The sequence below is a fragment of the Diorhabda sublineata genome, chromosome 2 (genome assembly GCF_026230105.1).
Source record: "Diorhabda sublineata isolate icDioSubl1.1 chromosome 2, icDioSubl1.1, whole genome shotgun sequence".
Classification (NCBI taxonomy): domain Eukaryota; kingdom Metazoa; phylum Arthropoda; class Insecta; order Coleoptera; family Chrysomelidae; genus Diorhabda; species Diorhabda sublineata.
The window spans coordinates 3,211,806-3,234,295 of record NC_079475.1 but is presented as its reverse complement, the minus strand read 5'-3'; the positions used below and the strand labels follow the sequence as shown (position 1 = coordinate 3,234,295).

General features: G+C 31.3%; 1 protein-coding gene across 1 annotated transcript; it reads right to left on the bottom strand.

Moving 5' to 3' along the window:
* Positions 1–327: 327 nt before the first annotated feature.
* LOC130453467 (meiosis-specific nuclear structural protein 1-like) lies at positions 328–22,458 on the bottom strand. Its single transcript, XM_056793245.1, has 8 exons — positions 22,163–22,458; positions 18,297–18,565; positions 12,092–12,215; positions 8,863–9,257; positions 7,373–7,451; positions 3,977–4,180; positions 2,254–2,438; positions 328–659 (listed from the first exon to the last, which is right to left on the bottom strand). Exons 1-8 carry the CDS (start codon positions 22,286–22,288, stop codon positions 473–475), a joined length of 1,569 nt encoding a protein of 522 aa, XP_056649223.1. The 5' UTR covers positions 22,289–22,458; the 3' UTR covers positions 328–472.
* Between the last annotated feature and the right edge of the window lie 32 nt (positions 22,459–22,490).

The window sequence follows — 22,490 nt, the reverse complement described above, 5'->3', positions numbered from 1 at the left end:
GTGGTAGTATGAACAGTATGTTCACCAACGGTTCCAAAAATTCCAACTTAAACACACTATAGGTTGGGTAGTGAAAGATGAGAAAATTTACAAACTAGTCAAAGTAGAAGACCACACAATATCAGCTAATTTCAACACTACTTCAACTGATTTCCATCACGTACAATTTGCGAGAGCAAAGCAGTTTCAAACGGAACATTTGACTATATAGCCAACCTACAGAACAGTTTCTTGATATTTATATGAAAATATCCTGTGTTTTCTATGAAAAAAACCCTGTATCTCATGTCATTATGGATTAAAAGTAAGGCATGTAAAAAATGCAACCTAAGAGAATAATTTATTATAAAACTATTCAGAAAATAATGTAAAATATCACCATTTTTAGCTTAGTAAGCAAGAAAGTAATACATTAAAAGATACATTTAATATAATACATATTTGGCTCAATGATTAGTAAAATACACAATCTCTAACTTTTATCACAAACATTAATTGCATTACTAGTAGAAGGATCATCTTTTAATGCACTTGATACAAAATCTGCTCCCAAATGTGGCAAATCTTCAGCTTTTAACAACCCTTTAGGTAAGTATCCAATGAGATTTTTGACATGTTGCTGCAGCATCTTTATTCGTTCTTCTTCTATGATGCGACGTCTGAAAATAGAGAAACATTAATTGAAAATATTTTCTGTAATTGGAAAAAGTTTGACATTTTATCTCTGTTGACAAAATTCCCTCTACAGGTAGGTGATGAAAATTGAGTTTTAGTTTTTTAGCAATAGCCCAACCAATGATATCTTTTAAAATTCCTCCTACATTATTATAAGGCGATGAAATTAATAATCATTGCCTTATATATTATCAAATCTTACTTCTTAACAAAGTTTAATTTGATAAAATAAAAATACTACTTAAAACAACATACCAGTGGATTTGAAAACATCTAATTGATCGGAGAAAAAATATCCACATTATGATTTTTTTTCTCTATTAAAAAATAAATTACTTAAATGGAAAATCATGATGTAGGTTTTTTTAGATTCTATTGATACTTAATTATTGAGAAATATTTTAAAATATGTATTATTTTGATTTTAGGAAACTAAATACTGAAAATAATGAAACTCAAATTTCAAATATCACAGAGTAATTAGTGTTACGTACCAATTATCATCAAAATACGAATTTGCCAAGAGATAATGTGCTTTATCGAGCAACTGTGTTTTGCTAGTATAGAGAATTTAAAGTGGATGGATATCCCTTGGTGATGAAGAGCGTACTACTGGGGCCTATTCTTCAGTTACTGTTGGAAACATTGATTGAAAATGCTTCTATCAAGCAATTGAGGATACTCTTGGAGTTGGATCCTCAACAGTAAATCCAATTTTGAATGATAATTTTGTGAAAAAAATTGTTAATAGTTGGATGCCACATTCTCTTACCCATTTCCAAAAGGCAGAGATTCAAAAAGATTACCAACGTTAAAGAAAAAGCAAAGATATTTCAAGAAAATTTGGTAGACAGTTTGTTAATCAAAAGATTACTGGATTCAAGCTTTTGAGTGATGCAAACTTTGTTTTTGTATGTAGGTGGTGATACTATAAACATCAATAAAAAGATGAAAAAGACTTCAAAATTTATAGAATCTCATGATGAGACTAAGTCTAGCAGAATCTGACGAGAACAGTGGGAGAGAATGAGAATCGAAATCACCTTGTTACAAAATGCATTGTCCATCACAAAACAACGCAGAAAATGCTTCTGACAAGAAGCATGTAGGAACTAGGACATGACCTCTTAGAAGCAATCCCACATACTGAATTTCATTAGATTGTCCAACGACGAGGGAAGATCTATTGGAGGCTCCATATAACTTACTTTTGTATCTCAAGCTCTTGATTTTTTATTACTAGTCACAACGATATTTTGTTCTATTTTTACGTCAATCATTTTTACAGCGAAACAAAAAACCAGCCGCTATACAAGCGAAGGCTACGGCTACACTGGATTTTCTACAGACCCGGTAGATACCACATTAGGAAGGTTATGCTACAGGCTAAACAACTGACAGTCGCTAACGTTTACTTTTTCTATAGCACCGCTGGTCTCATTTACGTAATAGCCACCATACATGATATCCCCTATAATACATAGGGAACTGTTGCTTAAAAATGTTAACAAAACAAAAATTTGAATTCAATTTAATTAAAAATAAACTAAAACTAAAATAAATGGCGTATAACTTTACCTGGCTTCCTCTTTTCGTTGTTCATCTTTTTCTATTTCTATCAATAACTGGAATTCCTCAGCATATTTCTGTCTTCTTTCTTTCATCATCTGTTCAATATCCCTTTTAAATTGCAGCATTTTTAGTCTTCTCTTTTGATCGGATACCTGTTCCAGTTTTGCATCTTCAGCTAATTTGGTCAACAGCTAGAAAAAAGTTCATCATATAAATGAAACCAAAATAAGACTAAAGGAGTTTTAGGAAACTATAACCCAGGTTCAGGTAGACCATCCATTAGCTAAATGCAAATCTTAACCCTTAGTTGTGTTGTGTTCAATTTTTGGCGAAGATTTCAAATTTAAAACCAGACCTACAAGAAATTTTGATTTTCATTACTTTTTTGTGCGTTAATTCTTTCATGTTATTTATTATTGCTTTAGCGTTTTTCAAAATACTCTCTACTAAGATCACTTTGGTATGAGTTTGAACCAATTGTCGAAGCATTTTTCCCATTCCGATTGAAATACCCCCAAAACATGTGATTTTAACGCATCACTGCTTCTTCAGGTGTAGAAAAACATTGATCTCGCAATTTATTTTTGATCTGTGGGTATAAAAATAAATCATTATTTGCCAAACAAGACCGTATGGCAGATGAGCTATCAATTCGATGTTTTGAATGCTCAAAAACGTTTTTGGTTGAACTGATGTGTGAGAACTCGCATTGTCGTGGTGGAAACCGATTCGTCTTCTGCGATTGGTTTCCCTGATTGTTTCGAACACTTCAGGAAAGCAAATGCTGTTTTACTATTCAGAAATGACCGTTCTACGTTGATCTAATGGAATGGTGGCGACATGTCCAGTTATTCCGGAGACAGGCTTCGTGCACGAAAAATTTTTATTGAATTTGGCTCGTCTTGAAACACCCATACAGTCGATTGTTATTTAGTTTCAGGTTTATATACATAGATCCATGATTCGACGATTTTATACATGTCTACGATTGAATTTTTTCAGCATTTCTTTACACCAATCGACACAAGTTTTTTTTGAGCGATTGTTAAATCATGCAGTTTCCAACGCGAATAAATCTTTTTGACAGCTAAATGTTCACACCATATTGAATGTATGCGAGTGGAACTAATGCCCAAGTATGCCTCAATCTCACAGTATGTTACATAACGATCTTGCAATATCAACCTACTCACAGTATCGATGTTTTCTGGCACAACAGCCGATTTTGGACGCCCTTCACACTACTGTTGGTTTAAGCCACGTCGAAAGTCGTAGAAAATCATCACACGAAAATGTTCGCGATTTAATTCCAGTTTTGACCTAAACGGATGTTTCAAGGGTCTGTAAACAATTCAAATAGCACTCCTACGACAATACGTTCTGAGTACAAATACTACATATTCACATTAGTGTTGCCATTTCTCAAAAGTCTTGTAACAGCCCTCGTATCAATTACGCCTCATGAGAATTAATAGTAGCCGGCCATTTAAGTGTAATAAATTATTTTTAAAGTTCAAAAAAACCATAGATCATGAAACAACCCGTCAGTTGATCGCAATCACCCACAGGTCTACCAGGGTAGAAACGATTCTATCATGTGATTGCGACTCGATCAGTTTCCGAACAACAAAGAACGTGATCTGGGTTATTTTCCGAACATTCAGATCATGATCGGTTTAACCCCATCATAGTTTCCGAAAAGTCCTTCAGCAAATGCATACATACATACCTCTTCTTTGTATTTTCTATCCTCTTCTGCCTCTTGCCTGGCTCGTTCTTGCCTGTCTTGCATTTGTTGAGTTAAGCATTCTCGAGTTTCTAATTTTATTCTGAGTTGTTTTTCTACATCTTCTCTATGACGCTTATCTATAATTGCTCTTTGTTCCTCTTCTTGCAAGTCTTGAATTATTTCTTCTCTTTCCCGTTGCTTCTCCTGAAATTCGTGTTATTATAAAAAGTATATCCCAATTATAGACAAAGATAAGTCTAATAATAATCAATAAGTTCCCAAAAAGCGATTAAGTCATTATCATAAAAAAGTAGAAAAACGAAAAAAAAAACAGGAACATGGAATAAGACTCCAGATCTGAAAAAATTGAACATTGAACAAAGACGAGCTAAGGAGAGTTACTTTTATGTTTACTTGACACTGGTGAACTACCATCTGAAGAACATAGGAAAAACTCCCGACAGCTCTTGTCGCTTTTGTAAGGAACCAAAATAAACCGCCGTACACCTCATTTGTGAGTGCTAGGCAAACCCTAAACAAAGACTACGGTACTTACAAGCTTTTTAATGTCAGAATAGGTGTAAGCCACATAGGTCCCAAACAGGTACTTTGCAAAGTACAGTCCGGGGTACACAATAGGATCAATAGGTCAAAGTGTTAGCGAGGTAGATTCAGTTTATTTTCAGTTATGTTATAAAAGCATGAATTAGACATTGTAATTGAGTCTTGATGTAGTGTTAGTGAACAGTGTGTTCCATAACCATAAATCATGTTTTATTTGTAGATTTGTTATTTTAATAAACAGTTATTAAATTCTCTCAAAAGCTTCTTATTAATACAGACCAGTTCTATAGAAAATTCTCCGTTCTTCCTGTACTAAAAACAACAGGTATTCATTAAACTGAACACAAATTTCATTTGACCATAGTTTTTCGGGAAGTGTAAACAAAAAAGACAATATAGGATTAATATTGAAAATGGAGTTCAGATATGAAGAGGATACCATCGTATATCATTTAATATGTGTATTTTAGCTATCAAAATGTATTCATTAACACTTTATTATGCAGCCATGTCAAGAGCTTCTAAATGTAAAGGATCACATTTTATTTTTATAACTAGAGAATGAGATCGATTTTAGTAAAATTCTTTAAAATTTTATTAAATTCAAAACAAAGCATACTAACCCTACTACATAATAATATACATTAGCAAAGTACATAATTTTTCAATATAACCTCCATTTTGTATGCCTAATTCTCCAATTTCAGAAAAATCGTTGCACGGCTATCTACTTAAGAACGCGAAGAACGACCTGTACCTACCTATTCCACGTTCAGAATTAAGTGCTCAATATTTTACAATGCAAAAAAAATTCACAATTACTTGCCAAATGAAATCAAATCGATATCATCTTTTCCCGTATTCCGCATTAATTAATCCATTTGTCTACTAAGATTTCTTCGCTTTCATAGAATAGTTCTGGAAATTTACAGTATTTACCATACCTACTTGTTCCATTTGAGTATAGAAATAGTTCTAGCATATCTAGAAAATGGTCAATGAATTTTAATTTTGGATCCATTACACCATGCTACAATTTGTTAGTAAACGCACCCCTTCATGGTATCTGAATATATATAATTACGTCTCACATTTAAACATCTTTTTGATTGCTCAATTCCCAATTTTTATCTTATCTTTTATTGATTTTTGTCACTAAAATCTCCCTTATTTGTACATCAAGGAAAGTATAATATGTGAGTGAATGGATTTGTTCAAAAGTGTTTCCGAATCTTCCGTATATGTACGTATTTAATTTATTCTTCCTCTATCCCTATTACGCTCCTCATGGAGCCTCCACGGATTAAAACAATGCTGCTTATTTTGTCATCTACTTCACAATGCGTATTGGATTCTCTTTCACAGATTCAGCGGACTCAAATCTTGTTTCTTACAATTCAGACTTCACCACAGGAAACATATAGGAATCGCCTGTTGCAAAATCCGGAGAATAAGGCGGATGGTCTAACTAAGTGATGCTGAACTTTGCTGACACCTCTTAATAGACAATGCGGAATGACCCGGCACATAGTCTTGGTGAAGAACCCATAACTTTCAACAATTCGAGTCGTCTTTTCGTTATTCTTTCACGAAGTTCAGTAAGAACATGAAGCTAGTAATGTTGATTAATAATTTGACCTTTTCTCATTCGAGCTTTTTGACTCTTGATGAAGTTGGACTCTTTTATTTCATAGATGGGCGTTCCCTTTTAGGATCACAAACAAAAATTGCCCGATTTTTCCCATTATCCTTGCCAATGAGTTTAGGTGATTTTCAATGGCATTCAAAGTATCAGTACAAATATTTTTACTAGTTTCCTGTAGTTCACGTGACAGTTTTAGGCAATGATTTGTCGCATACTTTTTGCTTATTAAAATTGTCATCTAAAATTTGCTGTTAGCATACTTTATCAATTCCAACAGATCCAACAATCAGATAGAAGTATATTAGCGATTTTTTAGATATTGTCTTCCATTTTTCATTTGAAAAAACAAACTTAGTCGAAAATCATTTAGAACGTCTTTCCGCTTAAATTACTTAAAAACACATGCCTCCAGTGGACATTCACTAGCATACACCTCTTTCAATAAATTGGAAGTTTCAGTTACAATTTTTCTGTGAAATTTTACAACTCTTTGCTATACTGATACATTTACCGTTTTTTCTGCGAAACTAAAAACTATTTAAATGAAGGCTACAACTATATTTTCAGTAGAAAAATGCGCTGTAACAGGTTTCACAGCAACAGCTGCCTGTACACTACTACTGTGTAGTAGTGCCTTCATTCTCTTTAATATTCGTACCTCGACCGTTAATTCCGTGTAATATACAATTATTTGGACAAAACCAATATTTTTTGCATGTTTCTACTAATTAGAATTGAAATGCATCGACAACGATTTTCATCATCTATTGTAGTGATTGTGATCTTTATAAAGCAATCATCTTCCGTTTTTCGGAATATTTTAAAAACGAAAAAAGTATTCGGATGGAAAGACTAAAGAATAGACAATTTAGAATATCGAAATAAAAAGAAAACTAGAAAATGAATAGAAAAAGAAAATGACACTAGGCAGAATATAGTACAGGAAGTATTTCAAATAGTAACAGAACAGACACAGAGAGTAGTTAAATTAAAATTTATGTCCTAGGTCTTCATGATATGTAGAGTACTGAAATAAATTCCAAAAGTATTAGAACAAGTTTGCTTAGTATAACATTTAGAAACATAACTGAAAAATTGACGTACTTTGAAATTTATCATCGGAATCAAAATCTCAGTTCAGTACTTACGATAATTTTTTCGAATTATAGTAAAAATGATAAACTTACCTTTTGTTCACACATTTTTCTGGCTATATCATCAATAATTTTTTCTCTTTCAGCTTCCTTTCTAGCCAGTTCTAGTTGCCTAATTGAAAAAAACAAAAGCATCAAATATAACACAAATGCAGTTCAAACAATAGGAATCGAATTTTTTAAATCATATTAACTCAAAAACGTACCACTGTTTATTAAAAATCATAACAAATCGCAATACATGAATAACACATTCAATCTGAATTGTAAAAATTATTACTATTATAGAAAAGTAAGATATTTCCTTTCATATTATACTGGCGATTCAGAATTATGTCCATTAATGTGATTGTACGAAAAGCAACTTTTACGAAAACTAATATGAGAAATAAAACTCTTGGTTGAATTGACTTAACTATTTCAAATATCTGCCAAATGGTGTTTTTCGCGGGTTTAATATTTTGAAATTAATATAGGCATAAAAATATTTTTCGATTTTCGAATTTTCGATTATAAAACGTGGTTATTGCTAAACTTTTTAGTACTACTTTTCTATACAAAGGTATCCTTGTAGAAATTTGATAGACATCACCGTTCTCGGTTCATTTAATCTCATAGGTACACATGTATTTAACTGTAATCAAAAATGTGACCCTACCTATCCTTTTCTTATTTAAATGAGATAAGGTAGGTATCCACATTAGATTGATTATTTTTATACCTTATATTCATTCCTAAAATGCTGTGAAATAAGTCAATTAGTGAATGCCGTCCGAGATGGTTAGGTTAGGTAAGTAACGAGTATGTGAGCAGCGCGAATTAGAATCGAAACATCAATCCACTTAATGATGCTGGGTCACCAAGGAGGCAGAAGTTCCATCAGAATCCTTCCCCAGTCAAATCGATGGTGATCGTCGAGTATAACGTCAGAGGTGTCATTGTTTGGTACTTTTTTTATGACAGAACAGTGATGTCACATTACTACAGGAAATTTCTTGTGTGACTGGTACGGGAGAAACGTACGGATTTGGTATACAATGCAATATTCTTACACGACAAATTAGGGCCACAGCAAGTAAACTGTGCTGAGCAGATCCGTTGGAGAAAGGATAACTAGGGCACCCACCGTACACCGCCCTGTGACTTTGATCTCGTTGATAAGACTGAGGAATCACTATGTGGTAGGCGCTTTGCAACAGGTGACTAAATTCGCACATGGTTGTGCAAAGGTGCAAAGACTGATGGTATTTAGCGCCTTCACATTATTACCAGCCTGTAGCGATGATAGCAGGGAACTAATTCGATGGTCTGTCATTCTTTTGCACCGTGAAGGCCATATGACCGTATTAAATGAGTGTGATGATATTTCAGTGGTATTCATTGTCCACACATGTAGTGAACACATTTGTCAATACTGGACCGGCATTTACAAGAAAAAATATTTTCCAAGGCTTTTGCTCCAACTTTTGTATATATGATTGTTATGATTTTATTACGCATACTTATGTGTATAAAAACCATACCTAGCTTGTACTCCAGCAGTTTTAGTCATGAGATATTCTTCTATTTTCCTATTTTCCTCTTCTATTTCTTCCATTCTTTTCTTCTTCCAGGTTTCTTGTGCATTTTTGAATGCAACCATTTCCGCTCTTGTCTTCTTCATTTTGCAAAAACGTTCGTAAGCTTCTCGTTCGTCTTCATCCTGTATTCGTTGAACAATATCGTCTATTAATTTTTTCTCCCTTAAATATTCTTCATAAAGATGACGTTTTATTTTCTCTCGTAAAATCAATTGTTCTTGAAGTTCTTGTTTGTATTGTGCCTTTTTTATCATTTCTTCTTGCTTACACTGTTTTTGATATTCTTCTTGATCTATCCAAGCTTGTTTAAGGACTTCATGTGCTTGCGATTCTCGAATCTATTAATCAGAAATTATATACAAGACAACCTGCTACAACGTATAGAAATAACTAATAATTTATATAAATAAGTATATTTGAGCATTTATATCAAGATATAATACAATGAGTAGTGGAACAACCACAAAAAGCTTTTAGTTGACCCAACATTAAATGTCCCTCCTTTTTCTGCTATGGAGACGATTACTTATCATATTTTAAATATTTTATTTAGATTAACACATCAATATTGTCGCATTTCTAGAAAAAAAATTGTTCTACCTCTGCAAAGAACTGGTTGTACAAAAGTTTCTTTGGATCATTAACTTAATTATATAAAGAAAGTCTTGCTTGCATGAGGCTATTGGGGCTATTGTATTTGCAGATATGATCTGGATGCAACGTCCTGGTGCAAGAGAACAGCTTTATCAGGCATTTTTCTTTTATTGCCTCACATTATTGAGAGGCAATTGTAGGTAATCTCCTGAAGTTACGTCTTCAGCATCTCTAAATGTGGTTAACTGACTTTCCATGCTGCAGGTTGCATCTTAAATTTGTCCAATGGTGATGATTCACTCCGTAATCTGCATTTTGCTCTGTATTATATGGGGATGGATAACTCATGCAATGTTAAACTGCCAAAAAATATGTTTATACTACATAAAGAGAAGACTACCAATGTTTTGTCGAGTTCACTTGTGTGCATCTGTTAACATTCGTTAACTTGCAGTAAGAATCTTACGTACCACATGTATGAGAGACCATTATCTTCAACTAATTGTCTAAGTCACACGTCGATCTTGTAACACCAGATCATGGACTTTTTGAACATGGTCGAGTGTGGTACAAGTCACCACACTTAAACACCATCTTTTAACTAGGTAACATGAAACTGCAGATTCCCCTAATGTATCCACCAAAAATTTTGGATTTGAGTAGAGGGCCAACTCTTTTAAACTTAAGTATTTAATCACAGCGCATTGCTCAACACGTACCACTGTGGGATCTGACTCTCTCAAATTCGGGAGACTAATGTTGTGATCTATAAATCGGTGAGGAGCGGAATGAAGGAATAAAATAAATGTATAAAAAAATTTACAAAATCAATAAAATTTTGTTAATGCCACATACCAAAAATCAGTAACTAGTTTAGCTGATAGATTTCTCCAGGCATAAGATTCTGATTTTGAATAAAAATGGAATGATAAGGGCAAAAAACAATATAACAAACCTTAAAAAATTAAAGATAAAATAATCAACATCTTGCAGAAAGTTACCTAACGAACACAAAAATCCATCAAAATTCCAAACCTCTTTATTTATGGATGAAGGATAAACTGTCATACTACAGAAACAGCCAATTTAGGCTTATTGAGATTCATACTCGTTTGGTCGGACTTCCAGATCAGATTATCCAAAATTAACTAATTGACAATCAATTTAAGATTGGCAATCCTATAGGAATTCTATTTAATCAAAGGTTACCGTAGTACTTATTTTCAGATTGCCTATTCTTAATCGATAAGAGGATTGTCTTTGGATGTTTCTCCACGAAGTATCCTTTCTTTCTAAGGCTAATTATGGAAGATTTCTTTCCTCTATATGTTTTATATATACGTTTTCTTTGTCGATAGTATCTCAATGTATCTAGTGTTCTGCATCGTTTATTTCTACGGTTCTCATTCAATATCTTTTCATTTTCCGACAATATCGAAGTTCGATAACAACTTAGGACTTACATATACCGATATTCGTGTACACAAACATGTATACAAAACGCCGAGATCTGGCTGTTTGTGATTTGCTCGCTTAGCTGTACCAAAGAAAAGTGCCCTTCACAGTTCGATCCAAAGTCTTACCTGGGATCATGTGAGTAAGGAATAAGAGGAAGTATCATGAAACAATGCAGAAGGTAGACTTAGGTATGTAGGTGTGTGAGTAAATTTATGGAACAGGAGTCACAAACTAATTTTTACCAGATTTATATCCCAACGCACCTAGAAAAATGCAAAATATAGTTTTAACGATTTAAAGTGGCATTAAAAAGGTTTTAATGTAAAGTATTAAGAAAGAGAACTGGGATGCAACTAATACACTTAGATCAGATGAATTCTAGGATTTTTTGTAGGCACATATCCCTGTTCGTTAAAATATATTTCAAGTGTGAAACGAATACAAGATGTCCCTTATAAACGAGTACAAAGTCATAACACATCTACAGATCTGATCTATAATTTAACATCTATATATTTATTATGTGAAAATAAAGCCATATGTGTATCTATGACTCAGAGTTGCGTACAAACCTATCTGGACTTTCTCTCAGAAAGTAGCTTCACTAACTTTATATTCGTCATTTTTTATATAATCAAAAAAATTTTCTTTAGTTGGATCATTTTGGACGGAACTGTGTGTGATAAAGACATGGAGTGTTCTAAAAAAAATGCAACATTTGAATAAATCCGTAACAAGAACATTATATTGGATGATTTAAAACTTAACTAAAAGCTGTTTCAACAAGACCGGGCTACATGTCACATAATATATAAAGGAATCCATTAATTGGAGCAGTAGCAATTACTACGAAAGAACATTTGTTGGAAGCTGAGATAATATTTGGTTCCACAAACAAAATGCAATCAACAGAAACAGACAAAAAACATAAAATTTTATTTGATAATTGTCAACAAAGTTTCAAAATTATTTATAAGGCACATATAAATAACTTAAGCAATTGATGCTTTGCCAAAATTAGAAGTGAATAGAAAATTGAGTCAATATTATTATAAGATAATTTTTAGTTAATATGTTATGACACTGTTTCATTAATTTTTTAAAGATTATATCTATTTACCTTTTCATTAACTTTCTCAGCTTGATTTTGTGCGATTTGGGCAGCTAGTTCTTTATTAATGTAGGCAGCCTTCAATTTTCTTTCAAGTTCACGTAATTCGCTTGAGTTCTGTCTTAAAAGTTGCCTACAAGTACAAGAAATAATAAAACCGTGTCGCTTTGTACCAATGTTTGTTATTCTAAATCGTAAAAGTTTTAAGATACGAGTATTGATTTTGCTTTCTTCAAATAAACAATCAATACAAGATGATCTCACAAATCCTCAAATAACAATTGAAGAGTTGGCGTAGAAATTTAATATTGATGAATTCATTTAATTTGAACTAGTTATTTGGGACACTATAAATCGTAATAACTTTTTGTTGTTCCATTATTTCATAATAGGATGTAAAATTTGGAAGATCACTTTGGCCAAATTCAAACATCAATTACTACTGCTTTAAATAGAGCACCCTGTATATTTTCAATACACTGAATAGCACTGCTATTTTTCATAGTACATAGAGGTTCCCTATACCTATACCCAACCGTCCTGAAGGTATAAACACTACCAGAAATAATACATTCATAATATTAATTCTATATATTAGGTATAGTTGGATAACTAATAAATCTAGGTAGTATTCATCTTCGCTAAAATAACAAAGATAATAATAATTCAATTTATTAAATATTACAAAAAATAAATTAAGCTTGGTTTATGTGGCCAAAATAAAAATAACATTAAAATAACAAATTAAATTACTAGTTGAACGACACTGAAATGATACTTGAATTCATGAAGAAAATTGACAATAAATTAAAATCAAACTAGTTCGCAAACTTTTAAATTCTTCTTTTAATATCTTAATTTTGTGAGGTTATGAGCACACAATTGGTGGTAATTTTTTGTTTAAAAGATCCTTGTTATTTGATTATAAAAATATTCCGTGGTGTTTTATTTTCGAAACTGATATCAAAAAAATAATAAAGCAATGTCTGAAAGTCAGAATCGTCTTTTAGACGACGGATCACTGATAGACAGTGTCAGGAGCTTTCCACATTTGTATTAAAAATGGACCTATATTTATTATATAATTATCCTTAATTTACGGAATTAACCAAAAAATTACCACCAAGACAGTTTAGTTCAATGTTAATTTAAATTTAGTTTTAATGTTAATTGAAAAACCAAACTTTGCAACAAATGCTTTAATCAAGCACCCCTTTCTGATTATAGAGTGTAACCTCACGCGTAAATGATAGTCTGTCATCTCGAAATGACAAGTGTAACGGCGGCAAATACGTTCCTAATTCGAATTAATACGTCATCTGGAGTAGTCGGTAGCAAACTACATAGACCTCCTCTTCGTATCCATCTATTTGGAAATTACCTTAACTCTCTCACAACTGAAAACAACAAAACTGAACTGGAGATATATGAGAAAGTGAGAGCTGGAAACAATACGTATTACAGTGTCCAGAAGATGCTGAAATCCCGCCTACTCAGCAGGCGCACAAAAGAGAAGATCTACCTTAAAGTAGAGCCAATTGTCATGTATGCTTCTGAAACCTGGGCAATTACTGCTAGAGACGAGCTGAGGCTCAACTCGTGGAAGAGGAAAGTACTTCGGCACATCTATGACCCAATCCAAAATCAAGATGATTGGCGCATCCGTACTAACTCTGGTAGAAGAGATCAAGAGTGTGATACTAAGATGACTTGCTCACGTCGAACGGATGCCGGAGAGTCGAGAAGTCAAAGTTGCATACCGATAAAAGCTGGACTCTGCAGACTACCAGGACGATCACGCATAAGATGGCAGGACGACGTAGAGAAACTGGCGGAAAAAAGTACAACATCTAGAAGAATGGAGAGCAGTTGCCCGGAAAGTCAAGGTTTTTCAAATACCGTAGTTCCAATTGGTAAGATAATCTATACAGGGTGAGTCGGGAGGAGCGCACCAAACTCTAGGAGTGTATTATACACGTGAAAATAATGTAAAAAAACTCATATGTTCTTATTTTCATTTGTTTTCGTCCGACCATACATGATAGTTACGTGTATTATTAATGCCATCACGAGTAAATGTAGCATCATCTGTAAAGAGTATACTCGATACAACACGATTATTATTATTTATCCACCGACAAAACTCCATACGGTTTGCGTAATCCTCTGGTTGTTCGTGGAGTGTGTTTATTACCCTTTTTTGTGGAATTCTCAATTGAGTGGCAATTTTCCGTCGTTGCATCTTCTTCTACTAGATGCAGAATATTTTTTACTTCTACTAAAACCTTGTCGAGTAGCGCGTTCAGATGATATGTTAGCATTAGAAAGCTTACCACTCTCGCACAATTTGTTAAAAACTCTAATAAATACGTTTTTATCAGGATATCTTTGGTGCGAAAAAAGTTGACGATATTCTTCAGCAGCAGCTGTAGCATTTCCATTACAGAAACCATAAACAAACACCATATTTGCATATTCTAATTTTGAATAAGTATCTGGCATTTTGCAACACTACTAATCACATAAATTCGAAATTAAACGTTCAGTTACTGTTCACTATACACTGACAGTTCATCAAAACGTCAGAATTATCAAATGCCTTTGAGCCTCGAATGTGGCATACTTTGATAATGTTAACATTCAGATATAAGTGGAAAGCTAGATGAACATTTTTAATTACTCCATAACTTGAAAACAAATGAAAATCGGATAAGAACATATGAATTTTTTTACATTATTTTCACGTGTATAATACACTCCTAGAGTTTGGTGCGCTCCTCCCGACTCACTAGGGAGAATTAGAATCTTAAAAATTTTTTTCACTTTTATGTGAATAATTTTGTTTATTCGTTCTTTTCTTCTATTTGACTAGGTTCCAATGATTTTTAAATGTTTAAAATTAAATGTAGGTTTCTTTAATATTTCATGGTATGTAATGCAGTTTTTTTATCACAGTTTTCAGTCTAAATATTGAGATGTCCGTCCTTTGTTAATATTTCTATCTGACGTCATTTGAATGTTGTTTTTTGATTATATAGCTTCGATATTTTATAATAAAATTTCATATACCACAATTTCCAATTATTCCAATATATAGTTACGCGCAATCTTGGAATAAATATTAAAAAAAGTAGACTTTGGTGTTTTATTGCCAAATCCTACAATAAACACCTTTATTACTAAATTGGCAAAGACTTGAATTTTTATATATAGTAGTATATGGGTAGTTTTTCATTGGGAACGTGGCAAGGAAACACCAAAGTGGGCTAACTTTCAATATATTTTCCGAGCTTTCGAATACTTATGTATTCATCGACTGGGAAATAATTAATTAAGATTGCCGGTGATATAATATAGTAGTATATGTTTATTTTGTACATAGTTTTATAAGTATATTTGTAATGAATTTTCTTGGACTCTTAGATTGATTTTTATGTATACAAATTTTGTTTTATCCCGACATTCCGTTCGTTACTAATAGTATTTTCAAAAGCATATGATTAATAATAATAGATAATTTCTATCAACAACTACACGATTGTACGATGGGAGCCCCAGTTTGTTTGAACTATTCACAAAACGTAATGAAATATACAGAAAAAAAATTGTCCAAAAATATTAAATTTAATGAATAATTTTTAAAACACTATGTTGATGACAAATCTAATGATTTTCTCAGTTCAATATATTCAACTCTAAAGTACAATTCACCACAGAAATAAAAAATACTAATCTTATTTGTAACGAACTCGTCCACTGATATAGACCATGAAACAGTTTCTGATGCGCTAGATACTTTTTGTTTCTTAAAGATCTATTTTTGCTGCCTATTTACATTTTTTGTGACTTTGTTTATAGAGACAATTTCTAAGAATTTTTTATTTTTTATGGCAAATTTCCGGAATAATGGGAAATTATAGAATGTGAGGATAGCCCATAAAAAACGAGTCTCCAGAAAGCAAACAGAATTAGTAAGCAATTTAATGTCATAGTGAACACATCTGGATAGTGAAAAGTAAACCAAATGGTGTGTTGAATACTAGTGAATAATTAAGTGTTAATGAATAGTTTAGTTTGTAAGTTAGTGTATGGTTATTATATAAATAAATTACATAAGTAAAATAACATAATGTGTATAAATTTCTCCTACAGATTTGTGTTCAAAAACTGCTTAAATAAACAAGAAAAACATTTCAGATATAACAATTCTTAAAACTATAAAACAAAAACAAAACTGAAACTAAATTATACACAAAAGAAATAGGGTTAAAATGGTATCTAAATTTTAATTTGCATCATCAAAAATAGATAAGACTATAAGGTACAGTAAATAAACCAAATAACTCACAAAATATACTAAAAATGAAACATCAGCCTCACACAAATATGAACATAATGAAAAAACATAAAAATCTTCACCAAAGATACTAATTACCAATAATTAATAATCAAAAAATGGTTTTTATGAAAAATAAACTTTTAATTAATAATAAACAGTTAATAACAAAAGTGAAATTTATTACAGTTTAATCAATTAATTATTTATGAAATTTCTAGGGTAGGTATACTATAATTCCTAATGTGACATTTCATTAATATTTGATGTGAAAGTGTTTTTGATATTTTTTTATTATTTACTATCACACAATAAATCGTCTCCTATAGATTGTGAAATTTTTATTTACTTATAATTTTCAAACATTACGTTACATCACGGTAACCGTCAATACTGTGAATTAAATATTTGCTTCAAACCTTCTAAAAAGAATGAAAATATGACTGAATGACAATAGATTTGAGTTCCTGTTATTTGCTTCGTTATTACCTATTAAAGCCCTAGAAAAAGTATAGTGTATAACTCATATTATTGGGAATATTAGCAAGGCAAGGGAAAATTATTCCTTGCTCGTTAAACAATATACTATTAACTATCACTTTCGTTTCATGTTTTAACAATAATTTTCGTTTATAATAATGCTTTTAGTGAGGAGCAAAATGTCAAAATGAATGAAAATAAAATCAAATTAGAAACATTATTCATGTTTGTATGAATGTTTCAGCCCTAGTTTTATTATTATATTATTACCACGAGTATTATTTGGAAAATTTTCCCAGCAAGAAGGAAAACTTCGTCGGAAAACACTAAACACAATCAAAGGTAGATTATCTTTATATTTATATTTTATATAATATATTTATATAATTTATATAAATGTGAATGCTACAAACAGTTATACAATGAATACCCACTGAAGGTATGTAGTAGATAATATGGTAATTCTCTGCCTGAGAAGGATAGGAATCTTTCTGCCACTTCACAAGCTAACTGCAACAATTTCATAAAAAAAACAAGGAAAAAAATGGCTCTAGAATCCACAGATCAAAAGAAATAAATAAATGAAACCAGAGCCACCAAGTCGGCACTTTGTGGTTCTTTTCTAATTGTGGACTATTGCAAAGGTTCATGAATATGTCTCAAGACTTCGAAGATCTCTGTTAATAGGGAAAAAATATATATGAAACCCTTGATTAGTCCTATAGAGTCCATGTCGATATATCCCTGACAAGTTCTATGTGTCTGTGTCCAAGTTGTAAAAAATTTAATAATTCCCAATAATGGTTTTATAACATTCAATAATAGATTCAAAGCAGCATACACCATTTCACAATGAAAGATTTTAAAATCGAAGTAAAATGGCTATCACATCAAACTTCGAAGATTTTCACTCTCAACGACAATCAAAAGAGACATTCAACCAATTATTGGAACAACCTAAAAGAGATGAGACAGGCAAATACTCTTCTGGGAAACTATAACTAGAGTAGATCTGCAGAATGTATCAACATAAGTAAGAACAATCTACGAATACTAACAGGAGTTATATCAGGGCACTGTCTCGTCAATAAACACCTGAAAACGCTAGGCCTGGCAGATAAGGCGAAGTGCAGGTTTTGTTGCACACAAAGCACTACACCTGGGAGAGTATGAAATAGAAGACAAATATCTCTTGCAATTAAAGCCGTTCACATTATAAACTTTTTGAAAGAAGTTGGTAATTTATGGATCAGCTATAAACACTGGGTTCTCCAGTATCGCAACAAGAAATGAGGACATAATAGATCCTTTGGGTTGCAGCGTATACGAGATCCCAAATCCATACATAGATACATACAAAAGAGGCAGTTTTGTGTATTACATATTACTTCTACCGACCTCATTTTTGCTTCTCTGAATTCTTTTCTTTTTATTACATCCATTTCCTTGGCCAATTCATTCTCTTGGTAGAGTTGTTTTTCTTTGAAAGCGTATTCTGTCTTTTTTGCTTGCTCTTCCTCTTCATATTCTCGCCTGTACATATTAACATATCTTTCAAAGTTTCTGTGGGCATTTTTCTCTTCCACATGTTGCAAAAGACTTGACTGAAAATCTTTCAGATTCAATTCTGAGTTCAATCTTTTTTCAGGTGGAATCATTTTATGAGGCTATAAAATATAAATAAATGCATTAAAATTGAATTAGCTAGTTTTATAGAATGTTCACAAATGTTCTGAGATACTGTGAGCTAAGCATTAAAATTTATTTTGGTATAGTACCATCTGTAATTTGCTCCAGTATTAATAAATTGAAATTGATTATTCACTTCTCTCTACCTATTTTGAAAATAAATCAAATAATTCTACATATTTTATCACGATTTATTATACAAGGTGGTCCAAAATTGGTTAAATTAATTTTTAAAGCTTGTAATGCATGCAAAAATAAGTGTATTTCTGCGTCCCTATTTTTTCTACGACTAAATAATAATGAAGATGTAACTCTTCAAAAGAGTGAAGAGAAAAATTTATTTTTTGCAATATCTTAATGTAATAAACAAAAAAAATTCTATCCTGAGTTATGATTTTTACTCAATATATTTGTATACCATTATTATCCAGTTTACTATATAAGATACAATTCACTTACTAAATTCTTTACATATTAAATAATCTTATTTTCTTTTTCAATTTTTTCAGGTGTTATAGCAGGACTTCAGATGCTTTTGTGCCCTAGTTTTGCATAATTTTCTGTCTCCTTGTAATCTTATTATTTGAATAAGAGTTTTTCATTTCTTATCACCTATCTCCCTTATTTGGTCTATCCTCTTTCTTCTCTGCATACCCCTTCTCTTAATAATATTACCTGCTTCTTCTCTAGTATGTCTGTGTGATTTTATTCTGAGGATATGTCGGAACCAATTGAGCTATTTTTTCCCTCTTCTTTTCATTTGTCTCATCTCTTCATTTCTACATTAGTTTTACCTACTATTCTTCTTAGATGTTTTCATTTCCATGTCAATATCTCTATGTCTCAGTAAGGTTTTGTTTAGTGTATGGTACAGTTTCTTTGAGTCATTCTCCCTATTTGTTATTTCCATCTCTATCTTCCCATCATTTGTCAATACAGTTCCTATATTTTTACATGCAGTCACTAGTTGTAGTATCTCGTCTTTGTATATTATTCCATTTGTATTTTAATCCTGTCGTGTGCAATTTACGGTCAACACTTTCCTTGTAGCAGTATTCACTTATATTAATGTTTTCTATGAATTTAATTCATACATTCACGAGCTTCTGTATCTTATTTCTTATATTGGCAACCAACACCACATCATCTGCATATGATGCTGATTTTTGCTCGTTTCAGATTTTTGTATTGAGTTATCCTGAACTGTTCAGTTTTGACTTTGATTAGTTTTGATACTCGTAACAAATATAAATAATGGTATAATGGATAATTTTATGTCTTTCTTTGTCAAGAACTTTTCTGATATATGTATTTTAACCTTTACTGTCTCATAAGTGTTCACCTTTCTATTGTATCGAAGAATGCTCTGAGATTAATAAATGCTAAAAACATTTCTTCTCTCTTTAGTTTCCTTTCGATTTATATTCTACACATTCTCTTAATTTCATTTCCAGAATTCTAGTGTAAAGCCTATATTTAAGACACGGCATCTAGTCCCTATTTATAAATTGACATTATCAAGTTATTTTCCCAGTCTCGCAGTATTCTTTGTTCTTTTTATGCCTCTTTTGAAAATTTCCCAAACCTACTTTTTCCCAGCTATTTTAACATTTTGAAGCTATGTCATCTTCTCCACTTACTAATCTTATCTTCATTTAATGTCTTGTATATTCTACTTCCTATGCTACTTACTTCGTAATATTCTTGATCTTCTTTGTTCACTCTTTTATCATTAAGTCAAAGTGTTAAATTTATAATTGTAATATTTAGTCTCCATAATATCTTGTCCTGTATGTAGTTGATTGCTCATATTTTACTACTTCAAGGTTTTTTCTTTTAGTCCCTCTCAATATTTTTATATATATCCAGAATTTTTTATCTACATCGAGTTTTTGGGATTGCTTACAAAATTTTTTCAATGATTGTTTTTCTCTGTTTTTATAGAATTTTTTACCAATTTTCTCTTGTTTTATAGCATTTTTTATTTATTTTATCTTTTTATTATAATCTTCCTTATCTACAAATGTTTTTGTTTGAATTCATTTTATCCCCACTACCTTCTTTTTGATTGCCACCTTCTTTATCTCTTCATTCCACCAGCTTACTTTTAAGTATTCTTCATATGTTCTTCAGCTCCAATCTTCCCTATGGCTGTTAATACTATTTAAATGCCATCCGTCTCTTTTCTAATGTTTACTCCATTCTTTTATTGTGTAGTTTTTAAAATTCCTGATTCATATATTCTCCATATTTATTTTTGTTGTCTTCTGTATAAAGTTTATATTGGTATATTTTAGTGTATATTTATTGTACATTCAATCACTACTAGTCTGTGATTGCACCCATTTCTATTTGTTTCTATTCTTTATATTTTTTATCAGATTTTGTGTTTATACTGGGTAGTCTATCATGCTTTTAGCATTTTTTTCATGTTATGAATTTATATTTTTTATCTACATTTTGATGCCGCATATTTTCTGTTATTAAAACATTTCTTCTAGAGAAGTCTATTATCCTCAACCCATTTGTGTTTGAAGGTTCCTCTCTCTACTGCCCATGCTTCTATTTTTGTCTTTACCTACTCTGCTGTACCAATCCCCCATTATTATTGTTGTCTTGTTATCTTTTGTTCTTGCATCTAATTTTTTTATTGATATTATGATTCTTATCTTACTTTGATTCAGATAAAAGCACAAGACACACTTGCCCTCTGTACCTTTGCTCTATACAAATTTTATACACTTGTCCTTATAACTTTTACGATTTAATATTTATTCTGTACTAGTTTCTATTATGTTATTTCACAGTGTAATTTATTATATATCTTTTTTTTTGGATTGCTGATTAATCAGGCTACTTGTTATTATTTTTACTCTATTGTCCCTATATATTGCTCTAAGCTACTTATGTCACTTTTCAGTATTTTGAATTAGGAATATCCATAGTTATCTCAATGTTCAAATGGATCAACCACTTCTCACTTATATAGAACCAGTGAGTATCACATCTTAATTGCTTATTAATTATTATATATTTATATAAAAGAACCTCTTCAATGAACTGTATCTCCCTTATTATTTAGTTTTAAAAAAAGTATATATAGAAATACCCTTATTTTTGGTCCTACTATCAGGGGTAGAAATTAATTTAATTAATTCTAAACCACCTAATATTTTGCAAATGATCATATATGAATGAAATTTATGAATTAAATGAAATTATTCATACTTATTAATACTAGGTATGGAATTCAATGGTAAGTATTTTGAATTGAATTAAATACCTATATTATGTAACAATAAATATTATAGAGAAAATCAACAGACATATTTATAACAATAATAAGACATATTATGACATATAGAATTAGAGAAAACTGAATTAAATTATGAAGAAACAAATATAAATCTAAATCGAAAGCTTTTGTATTTGAATCTTCATAAAAACTTCTATTCCTCATTATTTTCTATAGCGAACTTGTTTCCAAAACAACGTCCTTTTAAATCTTAATATATAAATATTATTTTTATTGATTCATATCATAATTGGTTTGAACATTTAACTGATATAAATACCTTTATTTTAAAAAAATCAACGTTTGAATCATCTTTTTTTTGCACGTCGGGAACTGTTTGTTCTTGAATAATTTCATTTTTTGAAGGGGTGTTATCAATAAAGCATCGTCTAATATCTTCAGACATTATTTCAATTCCAGATACTAATTTTAATATAATTGTGACACAAAATATGAAAGACACAATTTCAGAATTTAAATAAACTGTCTAAATGGAAATATCAAAACAATCATGAAGTGTGTAATATTGTCTTCTTTTTTAGTTTTAGTTCTTAACTATCAATTTGAAACTAATCTAAATACATTATAGAATTCAATAACCTGTTGTG

Bases quoted from the DNA above. Each gene is read 5' to 3' on its own strand.
- LOC130453467 (XM_056793245.1), bottom strand. From the start codon at position 22,288: ATGTCTGAAGATATTAGACGATGCTTTATTGATAACACCCCTTCAAAA. The intron at 7,452-8,862 runs GTATGGTTTTTA...TTTTTCAATTAG, and splicing joins ACTGCTGGAGTACAAGCTAG to GCAACTAGAACTGGCTAGAA. The intron at 2,439-3,976 runs GTATGTATGTAT...ACTTTTTTCTAG, and splicing joins ATAGAAAATACAAAGAAGAG to CTGTTGACCAAATTAGCTGA.